Below are 14453 nucleotides of genomic sequence, written 5' to 3' on the forward strand. Positions count from 1 at the left end.
CTGGCAGAATATTTTATTTGTATGCAATAGTTTACTTTTTTAAGTTTAAAAGAAAAGATTTGTGAAATCTTTTTTTAAATGCTTTTCTTCAGATATATACTTTGTCATAAAAATAAGACCCTCCAAATCACTCCTCTGATATACAATTAGTTCAATATACTTTTTATTTTCTGTAAAGATTATACCTCTATATGAATATAAATACTTTAAATAACCCATTTCACATTAAAGTCAGTCTAAAATAATATTTATAAAGAAAGGGTTGTCTTTATGATTTATAAAGTATTGCAGAATAAAAATTTGTGCTTTTTCCCTTCCAATTACCTTTATACCAGGGAATATGTCCAATGTCCTTTCCACAGCTGATACCATCGGATATTCTAGAAGGGAAGAAAGAGTAGGAACCTGACAGCTTTGTGGAATGATGGAGGGATCAGACTGGGCCCTACAGTGACCTACCTGTGCTGTGTTGCTGCTTCCATGATTGAGTTCAAGGTAGAAAAGAAAAAACAAAATCTAAAGACAAGAACTAAGTTGACCAGAAAGAACTGAAGCTAGGATGAGTGCCCAATAGCATACAGAGTCACTTATTCAGTTAAAGATTATTTAACCCCTTTCCCTCTTATTTCTATGCTTTATCAATACTAACCAGTTTTCACCTAATCAGCACAACTTTTTGGAGGAAAATAACAGGACATAATATTACTTTAAAATACACAGTTTTCAAATTGTACCTCAGTAAAATTCTAATAAGAATCTACAGATTTCAAATATTTAGGAATCTCAGGAACATCAGTTAGGATGGCAACAGTTTCCATCCCATTGCCCAAGGTGCAGGCATAATGATGGTGTGTCATCAGGAAGGAGGACCAATTTACTTGCCATTTGTAAACGTGGTGTACTATTCTCTTGCGTGTTATGACTTAGGACCTTCCTTCACAGATGTAAGGCTCCTAGGCCTATTCCTTCATGGAAAAAAGCTCTACTTCATGTCTCTTGTCTCTTCTCTCCTTTCTTCCTTCCACAAAATTGAAGATTAACAGCTCTCCTCTTGTGTTTGCTATTTGGCTCTCTCAGCCATTAAATTTACACAGTTGTACTTCCTATTCAGAAGCTGCCCTGGCTTGATCTCATATGACTGGGTGGGTTACTCTAGACACAAAGGCAAGCTCTACATTCTCTGAAAATATCCATCCTTCCAAGCAGCAGGTGAAAAAATAAATAAATAAAAACTTTTAAGAACCTGAAACAGATGATTTAGACCAGCCTTACTCCAGGAACTGGGACAAACTCTATTATTCCCTAATTCTTGCTCAAAATACACATCTCCTACTTGCCCCATTCTTGATGGCACTTCACTTGTTTAATAGCAAAAAGATGACTCAACTCTGGACTTGGAGTAAAGAGCAATTTTTAATTCTCGTCTCCAGTCCACCAGTAAACGTGGCCAGAAAAGCCTTCAAGGAGGCTGTCTATTTTTATTTCTAAAGTGTTTTTGGTGACAAAGCCTCAGGATGACAGAATGTTTGTTTCCCTAGGAGATCTTCCAAAAAGGCAGAGGTTTAGGATGTTTTGGTCCCGTTGTTAGACACCATCTTACTCTCAACCCATTAATAACAGCAGAGTGAGTAAAAAAACTGTTCTCAAGTGAGTAAATTAGCTAACACAAAAAATGCATTCATCTGCATAGGTTTTGGAATCCTGATAGGCATCCTTTTTCTCTATTAGCAATCACAATCATTTTCAGAAGTTTCCAGAGAGGCACTTTCCTCTAATAGTCCAAAAAGCTGGAATAGATCAGAATCTTTGGGAAGATTCTGGCCTATAAATATTTAATCATAGATTCCCATATGTACTTTAGAAGTATCAATCATTATAATACATAACAATTTACTACACTTACTGTTCTTCACGTTCTTTTTTGTTAAAGAAATTAAAGTGAAAAAACATTAACAGGCTCACTAGAGGACATAAAGCAAGTTACCTCCAGAGATAGCACCCCACACCCCAAGTCCTTTAATTTTCAGGGGCTTAGACTGAAGTACTCATCCTCTCATATTTTTATTAGTGTTGAGGAACAAGATGATATATTATTTACCTTAAAAATCTTGGAAATGTAAAAGCTTTGGGACCCAATGATCAAATTTCAAGAAGAACAGTTTCCACATAAGTATACTATTTGCTATTCTGACTGAGACAGTAAATTTTACAAGTGAAAACTATATCTGTTTATAGCACAAAATGAGAAGAAAAGACTCTGATTTAACATGCAGTTTAATCTAAAAATGTATATAACCTAACTCTTTATTTTCCTAGACTGATATTAGTTCATTACTCATGTCATGTAATTATCATTAAATAGAATAGAAACTGATAAAATACATACTTAGTACCTCCAAACATGTTAGATTATCAAGAAGATGAAAATGCTGATACAATTTTCATCTATATTTAAACCATACACACACACACATATATATATAGATGACATGCAAAGGCAGGAAAACTATTAAAGCTTATATAAATGGTTACAGCATGCTCAAAGGAAGAAAACATACTAGCTTATTTTTATTCCTCTTGATGGGTGTTCTCTTCTAGAGAAGCCCCCACATTATGTGTTAGGTAAATCTATGTATGAGACTAATGATTTGTTATGGAGACCTCATGAAAAACCTCTTTCCTGGGCTCAAAAATTTTTTCTTTGCTCTTCTAACTTTTGTCTCCCTTCCTCATTCCATTTATCCCATCACTGAAGGCAACTGTTTTTCTCAGATAATAAAATAAATACTATGATATGAATCACCTTAATAAGTGAGAAAAAAGGAAGGGAAATGAGAGGGAAAAAAGACATAAAGGAGAATTAAGAGAACAGAGGAAACAGTGAAGCTCCATTAGAAACAGAAATTTAAGAAGACATAACTCTTAGAGAAGTAAACTTAGGAGAAACTGGAGATAAACTATTAATGCAGTATTTTTTTGAATTCAACTCACCTGAGTCTTACAGCTAGGTCCAATTAATTTATGTAAAAACATTTACAAATCTTAATTTGTAAGTAAACAATTTCTTTTCATTGTTGTATGGACTACTTGATTACTCAAATTTATTGAAAAAAATCTAGAAAACTACATGTGGAAAAGAAATAGACAAGTATTAAGTAAAGTGTCCTAGGATTAGAATGTAAGTTTTATGTAAATGAACACTGGAAGTCTGAAAAGTAGCATACTGTTTATTGATGATAAATAAAATAATGTGATCATTCCCAAATTTATAAATCCTTAACTCCATAGCTGAAATATTTTCGGGGTGGGGGGACCAAGTCTAATAAAAAAAAATCTGCAGGTCAAAAAGTTTAAAGCTGCAATGCTGTAGCAAAATAGAGAAAATCAAATTTGTACACTCAGGAGAAACACTAGCTAAAGAATACTGGTAAGGGCTCTTTTTACAGAGGATGGTAATAGGCTAGGCTCCCCTTTCATTAAAAAGAATGCAATGGAATTTTTTTGAATAACATTTAACTTAGATATCAAGACAAATTCTCCAACATTAAAAGATATTAATCACTGAAAGAATTTTGAGTAGAATGAATAATGCAAGCTTATAAAATCTATTACAGACCCTTTAAGGACAAAACCACATTATTCTATGTATAACTGAATATTTTATAGACTTTATAATACAGTTTAATATTGTGAGTTCTGGACTTGCACTTAGCTAGATTTGAGTTCTGCCACTAGTAGCTGTTTGACTTTAGACAATATTCTAAGACTCAGTTACTAGATCTATTTTTTTTAAAAAGGATACCTATAGTAATATACCACACAGGGTGGGTGTGGGGCTTAAATAGTGAGGCAAAAGCCCTTTTCCCAGTGGCTGATACACAGTAGCTCAATAAATGCTCACCATTATTAATATATTGTTGCTGGAGGTGACTTACATTCATACCTCAGTTTAAATAATATATTTGCCTCCATGCTATTCATAAACAAAACATATTTCCATCACATCTCTCATTATTATAGACAATGATTCTTGGAGAGGACAATCATAATCCTGTGGGGAAGGTATATGTGGTTTCAAAAGTATGTCAGATCAAAGTTCAGATTATGATATATATTCCAAATAGGCGTATAGAAGCTCTACCTCTCCAAATTTAGATGCACTGACTCACTAGGAAATTTATGGCTTTGGCCATAGTTCACACAGAAGAGTTATGAGAAATCTGTCTCATTGATGTCTTACCTTCTCGGAATAAACATCATTGATATCACTTCATCAAGGAGAGTCCTTTTCTATCTTAAACTAATAACCTATCCCAGGTATGTTCCCATTCTTCCTACTACTATTAGAACATGTATCATTATTACACTTCCTATTTAATGTCTGTTATCAAACAGATTTAAGCTATGAGAGGTTAAGAATAAAGACAGTAAACAGGTCATCTATGCAGATAACTGGGGAAAGAGATTTCAGGCAATGGAACCACATACAGAGACCTTGAAAGTAAAGAATACCTGGAATGTTCAGGCGAAAAAACAAAGATAAACGTGGTCAAAGTGGAGAGTTTAAGAAGAGAAAGTAAAGAGGAGATAACAGAGATTAACGCAGAGCCAGATCATGTAGCATCTCACAGGGTGTATATAGTAAGAACTCGGATTTTACTTTCAATCAGACAGGAAACCAATAGATAGAGTTTAAGACAGGATTGACTTGATTTGACTAACCAAGTTTCAGCAAGGACATTCTGGCATTTATGTTGAGAATGAACTCAAAGTGTATAAGGTCAGGAGCAAAGAAACAAAGTAGACAACTATTACAATCATTCAGGAAATACAAGTTAGTGGTCATAGCAGGAATAGGGGGAAGTAGTAGGATTCCAGACATGCTTTGAAGGCAGAGCAGACAATAGTTTAGTTTTGAACATGTGAAGTTTGAGATGCCTATTAGGCATCGAGTTAAAAGATGCTAAGCAGGCAATTAGATATATTCTTTCCTAGAGTTCATGGAAGAAATCCAGAGTAGCCGATCAAAACTAAGAGTCATCAGCATAGAGCAGTGTGATTTTGAAAGCCTAGGTGAGTGGATAAAATCACCTTGGGTATGAATTTAAACAGGAGGGATGAAAGGATCCTAAGATTTTGACCTGGAACATTTTAACATTTAAAGGACAAGGTGAATAGGGAAGACTAGAAAGAAACAGGGGCAATGGCACCCCACTCCAGTACCCTTGCCTGGAAAATCCCATGGATGGAGGAGCCTGGTGGGCTGCAGTCCATGGGGTCGTGAAGATTCAGACACGACTGAGCAACTCCACTTTCACTTTTCATTTTCATGCATTGGAGAAGGAAATGGCAACCCACTCCAGTGTTCTTGCCTAGAGAATCCCAGGGATGGGGGAGCCTGGTGGGCTGCCGTCTATGGGTCGCACAGAGTCAGACCCGACTGAAGCGACTTAGCAGCAGCAGAAAGAAACAGAAAAGGAACAGTTAGACATTGAAGGAACAAAATCACACAACTGTGATGTGTTGTCAGGCAGGAGAAAAAAAAAAAAAAGTGTTTCAAAGGACAGAGTTATAAACTGTGACAATGTTGCTGATACATGAGGCAAGATGAAGACTGCGAGAAGACAACTCAATTTAGCAATGTGGGAGACACAAATGATTTTGAAAAGAGGAATTTTAGTGAAGTGAAAGTGGCAAAAACTTGATTGGAATAAGTTCAAAAGAGAATGGAAGAAGAGAATTTTGAGATAATATAACTTTTTCAAGGAATACTGCGGGAAAAGGAGCAAAAGGAAGAGAGGGAAAGGGATATAGTAAGGTCAACAAAGCTTTTTGCTGTTGATTAATTGTTCTGTTCTTCCATGCAGATCAGAAACATAACAGCATGTGTATGTATGTGTGTATATATAGTTATATATATATATAACTCTATATATATATATATATAGTTATAAATGATCCAGTAGGGAAAAACAGATGCTGTCAAAGAGATGGGGAACACCTCTTTCTGTAGTCACGTATGTAATAAAAACTTGAAGATGGAGACCTTGGTAATCATCAAGTTAAATGCTGGTAAATCCACACTGTACTTTACATGCACCTACTGGAGCATGGAGAGGACAAGGAGGAGAGCAAGTGCTATACATACCACCATGGAAATAGACCCAAAGCATATAATTTGAAAACAAGTTTAAGAACAGTAAAAAGGGCAAATTAATATTTAAAATATCAAATAGTTTGATTGGTGCTATGTGTATAGGCACACAGATACACAGTATATAATACATGGAAAAGGTCTGGAATGACTATTCAGATGATTACCCCTGGGGAAGGAAACAAAATGAACTGAGTTGAATGGAAGAGAACTCAAATTGTTACACTAGCTTTATCAGTACTTCTATATCATTTCAACTTTTATAACAATATATTCATGTAAATTTTACATAATTTAAAAGGTGATATAATTTTAAAATATTCTGTTCTTCCAGAGGAACTCTAGGATACACTCTCAAATATTAAGAGCAATAAAGTCTGGGGCAAGGGCTTCAGGCAGAAGGGCAAAGAACTTTTTTTTTAACACACCTTTGTATTTTTGTAAAATGTATCACAAGCATGTATTACTTTGGTAATAATCACTTTAAATAAAAGTGTTTAAGTATTCAGTTATGTGAAATGATACTGAATCTATTAAAGTTCACAGGTAGGTTATTTTTAAAAAATGATTGCTTTCTGCAAAGGCTGCTAAGGAAAATCAACCAAAAATTAGAATTAAGACTTAAACAATCTATCTTAAATTTTAAGTTAAGCAAGACTGAACAAGGAATCTTAGAACAAAAGATTGAAAAAGTAAATAGCAAAAGAAATACTGCCTTTTTCTTCCACCTTACCAAGTTCTTTCTTGCTGAGAGGAGAAACACCAAAAGTATTTGCACATCAGAGAAAAGGATTATGAACTTTAACAACAAGCAACCCTAAAGATACATTTTAATACAAACTGCTATGAGTTGGGGGCTTTCAATAGAAAATTAAGGGAGAAATGTTTGTGCTAAATTCATACACAATGAAAAAGAGAAAAAATTGAAGTTAACTAATAATGTCTCGGAGAAGGCAATGGCACCCCACTCCAGTACTCTTGCCTGGAAAATCCCATGGACGGAGGAGCCTGGTGGGCCGCAGTCCATGGGGTCGCTAAGAGTCGGACACGACTGAGCGACTTCACTTTCACTTTTCACTTTCATGCATTGGAGAAGGAAATGGCAACCCACTCCAGTGTTCTTGCCTAGAGAATCCCAGGGGAGGAGGAGCCTGGTGGGCTGCCGTCTATGGGGTCGCACAGAGTCTGACACGACTAAAGCGATTTAGCAGCAGCAGCAGCAGCAGCAGCAATAATGTCTAATTTTTCAAGTCAATTTAGCAATGGAGTCTGGTTTAGAAACCAAAACACAATGGGCAATCCCACCATATAAAATAAAAGCACGGAATTATTCTATTCAAAGCAAAAAGGATGGGCACTACCGTAATGTGTGGTACCATCCATGTCCTGAAGGAAACTTGAAGGGAACACAGAATTTAGTCAAAAAATCTCTGTTTTGAAGCATCATTTGAAAATATGTGTTTAAGGTTTACTTAATAGTTTCATTTCATATTAATTACTGATACTGAATTTTCACAGTTTTTCTGGAAAAAGAGTAAGTTTAAATAGAAAAAACCCCAAGTAACATAGATTATACTGCTTAACCTCTCTAAGCCTGGGCTGCTTCAACTGTTGAGAGGTAATAACATCCATCTCAGAGGGTTGATCTATGTAGAAACTAAGTCATTTCTATAAATACATATACTAAACAAAAACTTCAATAAAAGCATTTTTTAATTGCTAGCTATTATTTCTGCTGAATCAGTCAGTATACCTGTTCAGCTGGGTAAGACTTCTTGAGGGGCTCCTTAAACAACTATAAAGTAAAATGACTACTTAAAGGAAACACACAAAATAAAGAGAGAAAAATCCTTGGCAAATATTGATCCTGAAGACCTCATCAGCATACCCATTTGTGTTTGTGCAGATTTGCCAATAAAATAATGCACAAATTCTGTAATGAAAGACTGCTTTAGGTCATAAACTAGAATCATAGTTGATGAATAAATTCCATTCCCCAAATCCTTCCTGGTCTGCAAGGCTGCAGTCCTAGTATGTTTCACAGTACATATCAAAACTCCAATTTATAAAAACAATATTCTACAGAATAAATTTGCATATATATCTTAAATGTTTCAGCTTTAACAGCTATAAAGAAAACTCACATCCTTTTAAATATTACCAAATTGAACCATATTTCATTTTTAATTTTGAAGCAGCAAATAAAAGGGAGTAATAAAGAAATGTTGAAATGTGCAAAAATTTGAATTCTATATATTTTTATAAGTTCATGCATATAAATTTACATTTTTACGACAGAATAAAAGCATACTTTTTGATACGATATACTTTCAGCTGTGTGAACATCTTCCTGGTTCCTCAGTACTTTCTGTGTGTCCATATTCAGAACCTGAAGCTGCTGGATCAGCTCGGCTTGCTGTGCTGTATGTGCACTGTTCTGTTTGTAAAGATTCTGTAGCTCCTGCAACTCCTTCCTGTGCGAAGCAAGCAATAAATAGAGAGAAGCATGAATAAAGATCATCTCAGTTAAATAACTGTGTTCATCTAAAGTTACAGATCGGCCTCCAATTTTACTGCAGGCAAACATGTTAATAAGAGAAATAACATATAAAGTATTTAATATTTTTCACATATACCTAGAAAGTATTGATAGAGGCACTATGACTTTCAAAGCCAAACACTTACCAGTTTTCTTTTATAGCTTGATCATAATAAAGTCCTCAATATACAGACATAGTATCACCTTCTTACTGAATTAAGTTACACTTCCGCTCTAAGAATTGATACACACTGATGCCAAAAATCTGATAGGGTAACTCAATGTTCATTTTATATTATATAGAATCTAAATATAGTAAGAACAATCCCAAAGGTAAATTTAGTTTTCAAACAAAAATTTCTTAAAGCACAACTAGTTCCCAACTTCAGAGGCCTGAGCTGGAATTCCTGTGACTCCTCTAAATGAGCCTGAAGGAAATGATGAGACAAAAACGTCAGAAGGAAGGGGAGCAATACAAGGTGTAATCAGTTCTTCCACCCCACCCAGGGTGGTAAGTAGAAGGACAAATGAACTGGAGGGATAGTATTCAAGGCATAAGGGTCCAAGAAAACCATACCTCTGGATACAGGGTTCCAGATTTCCATGGTGGTGAATCCACCACATATAAAACTGGAACATTTTTTTGAAAATAAACTTGCAGAGAAAAATATTTACATTTATATTTCATATAAATATATAAATATAAAATATATATAAATATATATCACAGTGCATATTTTGAAGACTATTTTTAATGTAAACTTTTCTTTACTTATAACCCCAAACTGGTGATTCATTCATGTAAGACAAATCTTAAAAGAAAGAAGAAACATAAAAGATATGCAGACACTTGTCCAGTATGGATGACTATTAATATGGGAGAAATGAGCTGTGTTTTTTTAATCTATTTTATTTATTTATTTTGCTGTGCTATAGGCTTGTAGAATTTAGTTCCCTGACCAGGGAATGAACCCAGGCCGCAGCTAAAAAGGCTGAGTCTAACCACAGGACTGCTAGGGAATTTCAGAGTTCTGCTTTTTCAGAGGTTTAGAATATTAATGCTCTCCAGATACAACAGCAACCCCTAAACCCACACAGATACATGTAGATAAACCATCTGCCTTAGTCCTTTTGATATTAACAGAACAACACAGACTGGGTAGTTTGCAAATATCAGAAAGTTATTTCTCATAATTGGGCAGGCTGGAAGTCAGACATCAGACTGCCAGCATAGCCAACTGAGGGCTCTCTTCTAGGTTATAAACTTGTTATATCCTCGCATCTAGTGGTGTACGGCAAAGGAGGCTCTGGGAGGTCTTTTTCAAAAGAGCACTATTCTTTTGTGAGAGTTCCACACTCATTACCAAAGCACCTCCCTGAAGACCCACCTCCTACTGGCATCATATCAGGCATTAGAACTTCAACATATGAATATTGGGTAGACATAAACATTCAGACTACAGCACTTTTCTGTACTATTCAAGAAACTGAAATCTGCAGAAAATAGTAATCAAAAAATGGTGGAAGGGAAAGAAGAGAATAAATAACGGCACAATACCTTGAGAAAATATAAAACAAGAGAGGGAGGGAAAAGACCCTTAGATTATTCTTCTCTCACTAACTCTGCCATTGAATTGAATCCCTCAAGTAAGGAGTGAGTACTTAACCTTCACAGTCTGTATTCTAGGATACATGGGATAAGACAGTTGTTGAATGGATGAAATGAAAATGATAACATAAAGGACTGTTAAGAAAGAATCATATCAAATAGCAGTAAAATACATAAGGAGAGAAGTTATTTGGAAACCTAAAACTATGTAAAATAAAATTAATTGGTAGATTCAAACTTGAGAAGTTCCTCCAGACATGGACTAAAAAAAATAAAGATGTGGGTTGAGCTGAGAGCATGCTGAGAACTAATGACACTTCTTTCTATCTCAGGAAGAATGTTGATTAAAAATATTGTGTTGCTGATTTACAGTGATGCTAAGGGACTGAATGAGCCACAGAATAAATTATGAAAAAATGTTCCCATAGACATCAGATTTGATAGCAAAGACTGACAAAGGGTTTCAGACAGCTTCAAAAGATTATTTTGCAGTTAAAAACCCTCACTGTTACGCAAATAAAAATTTGCTTCTTCATATTACATGTGCCTTTCTTCTATCCTAGGCCTTCCCAGGTGGTGCCAGTGGTAAAGAATCTGCCTGCCAATGGAGGAGATGCAAGAGACACGGGTTTGATTCCTGAGTTGGGAAGATCCCCTGGAGAAGGAAATGGCAACCCACTCCAGTATTCTAGCCTGGAAAATTCTATGGACAGAAGAGCCTGGCAGGCTACAGTCCATGGAATTGCAAAGAGGCAGACATGACAGAGTGCACACATGCAAAATTTCTCCTCTCCTAAAACCCAAACAGGAACTGGTAGACATCATTTGTAATAGGCCACTCTAACGGTAGAGGGCAAAAAATAAAGGCAATTCAAGCAATGACTCTTTTAAAACACTTGCCAGGATATGACATGTGTCACATTCACTCTCATTCCACAGGCTAAAGTAAGTCACATGGCTAAATCTGATGTTAATGGGGGAGAAAGCATACTTGAGCAACAGAGAAGGTTTTGGTAAAAATGGACCTTTAAGGTGAATCAACACTGAGTACAGGAATAAACACAAATGAGTAGGAAAGTTAACTGATGAGCACTAAAGCAGTATAAAAACCTAAACCTAAGTATCTTTAAGCATGGAGATGAATGTTATAAATCTTGAGACACAAAATTAGGAGTTAAAATGGTTGAATGTATGTATTAAGTATACACAGCATGATGTCAAAAGCAACTAAAAATGAAATGTAGTTTAAAAAAAAAAAAATCACCTTCCAAAGTTTTTTCATGCCATTTCTTTCTTAACTTTAGAAAGTTGGTTAGTGGTTCTTATAGAGAAGAAAAAATTATCTGAGATTTAATAATTCCCTCAATTTAACATCAGTGTCTTATTTACCATTCCATTATATTATAAAAACTAAATTTATTACCTATAAATAAAAATGCTCAATTATAGTCCCTTTTATCTAAAAACCCATTTGCCTACTCTTCAATCTATAAATATGTTTTGGAAAAAAACAAAGAATTATTCTAATAAAATTTTACTGGGTATTATTTCTCCAGGATTGTATTTCAGTGTGATTTTCCCTCTGTTTTCTTTGTATTTTTCTATATTAACATGTACCGTTATATTAAAACAATTATGTACTTTGTTATCATATAAATACAAACAAAAAAGAGTAGCAGTGATAGCATTAATTTCAGAGAAGTTGGAACTCAAGGCAAAAATAATCATACACAAAAAAAGTACAAAGTATAATTCACAGTAAAAACAAAAGAACTTTGTTGGACACTTTACCCACCAAATCATAGCACATAAAAGAAAAGAGCACAACAAAAACTAATAAGCAATAAAAGGAAAATCAGTTGTAAACTATATAGGAAAGATTCCATTTAAAATAATAACAAAAACCATGTAATAACTATGAGTAAATTTAAGATGAAATGTCAAAACTGACACGAAGAACAAAACATCTCATAAGGACACAAAGGTATTGAAACAAATGGTATGGCGTCCCATACTCTGGACAGAAAAACTGACATTATAAAGATTCAATTCTCCTTCAGTTTGCTTTTCAATTTGATACCCTAATAAAATAACAAACACAAAATGAGCCAGTTTAACCTAAAGTTTACATGGAAAAATTAATAAGCAATAAATGCCCAGGAAACCTGTGAAAGAGCAGAAATGGAGAATGCATCATGTATTCTCTTATCCAATTTTCATCATCTCTACAATATTACTTACTCTCTAGTACTCTTAGCCTACTCTGTGGCCTGAAAAGCCAATCTCTACAGACTACATTACATTGGCTCCCAGTCTTCTGTGTTTTAATTTGAGTAGGTGAAAGTGCTGGCCAATGATTAGAGAGTAGAGGAAAAAGAGGTCATGGTATTTCTTCTCCTAGCGCCCTCTCCACTAAGCCACTGTTGGCAGTGTCTCTGTTCCTCTATCTAAGAATACTTCTATGAGACAGCCTTCCTCCCAGGGCTAGACTTGTCACAGAGCTCTGGTAAAATCTTCTCTCACAGTGGGAGAGGGAAAAGGTGGGACGATTTGAGAGAACAGCAAGGAAACGTGTACATCATCATACATAAAATAGATACCCAATGGGAGTTTGATGTATGATTCAGGGAACCCAAAGCTCGTGCTCTGTGACAACTTGGAGAGATAGGGTGGGAAGGGAAGTGGGGACGGGGCTCAGGAGAGAAGGTTCACATGTATTCCTATGGCCAATTCAGGTTGATGTATAGCAAAAAGCATCACAATACTGTAATTATCCTCCAATTAAATTAGGGGGAAAAAAGCTTCTCTTCTTGGCCCTTCTGGCCTAGTTGGTAGTAATAGCTGATGATAAGAACTCTGACAATAGGGAATGCACTCAGAAAGGCAACCTAAAACAGTATAATGTCTGTGAAATATACACATGAAAAATTATGAGAAATAAAAGCAATTAATATACTAATGGGAAAAATTATTAATAGAGTTATCTTATACCATTTGAAGGTCTGAACTACAGAACAGAGATTAGACTGTTTCTGAGATTTCCAAGATAAGCGTGCAAGATAAATAGTGTATACTGCAAAAAAGAAAATTTCAACTAAATACATGAATCAATGTAAAATTTAAACAAAATAAAAAGAACAGTTTTGAAAAGTACTGAGAAACTTACAAACTAAGAGCATCAAGCAAAGACTAAGAGCTGTTTTATTGGGAAGAAGATAGGAATAAATAATAATTTTCAGATTTCTTCTAAAATTAAGATTCTATTACTATTTAGAATTACCTTTTTGACTTCATCAATTATTGACTTAAAAAAATTATACCATGAGTGGATAAAGTCAATCATCTGTCATCTGTGGAGATATACTTTTCCACATCCCTATAATACGATCTTTAAAATGAGAAACTATGGTTTTTTTTATCATATATACACATATGTGCATCTAATAATGTATATATAATATATATTAATCTATTAACCAAGCAAAACTCCTGCCCATATATATATACATATATATATATATATAAAACAATACACTAAATATATACAAGTAAATACTAAGTCAGTTAGTCAGTTCAGTCGCTCAGTCATGTCTGACTCTTTGTGAGCCCATGAATTGCAGCACGCCAGGCCTCCCTGTCCATCACCAACTCACAGAGTTCACCCAAACTCATGTCCATCGAGTCGGTGATGCCATCCAGCCATCTCATCCTCTGTCATCCCCTTCTCCTCCTGTCCCCAATCCCTCCCAGCATCAGAGTCTTTTCCAATAAGTCAACTCTTCGCATGAGGTGGCCAAAGTACTGGAGTTTCAGCTTTAGCATCATTCCTTCCAAAGAACACCCAGGACTGATCTCCTTCAGAATGGACTGGTTGGATTTCCTTGCAGTCCAAGGGACTCTCAAGAGTCTTCTCCAACACCACAGTTCAAAAGCATCAACTCTTCTGCGCTCAGCTTTCTTCACAGTCCAACTCTCACATCCATACCTGACTACTGGAAAAACTAGCCTTGACTAGATGGACCTTTGTTGGCAAAGTAATGTCTCTGCTTGTAAATATCTGTGTATACTATAATTATATATAAAGTTAATAATACTTTTTTTAATTTATTTATTTTGCTGCTGCTGCTAAGTCGCTTCAGTTGTGTCCGACT

General features: G+C 35.1%; 1 protein-coding gene across 3 annotated transcripts in view; it reads right to left on the minus strand.

Annotated features, from left to right (window-relative positions):
* The window catches only part of CNTLN (centlein), a 341713-nt gene that overhangs the window by 191017 nt on the left and 136243 nt on the right, over positions 1-14453 (minus strand). For 2 of the 3 annotated variants that reach the window (XM_055577973.1, XM_055577974.1), the window contains one exon: positions 8466-8628. In XM_055577973.1, coding sequence (XP_055433948.1) covers positions 8466-8628 — 163 coding nt within the window. The remainder of the gene's footprint in view (positions 1-8465; positions 8629-14453) is intronic. The other variant, XM_055577972.1, reaches the window with a different exon arrangement.

Source organism: Bubalus kerabau, chromosome 4 (genome assembly GCF_029407905.1).
Source record: "Bubalus kerabau isolate K-KA32 ecotype Philippines breed swamp buffalo chromosome 4, PCC_UOA_SB_1v2, whole genome shotgun sequence".
Taxonomy (NCBI): Eukaryota; Metazoa; Chordata; class Mammalia; order Artiodactyla; family Bovidae; genus Bubalus; species Bubalus kerabau.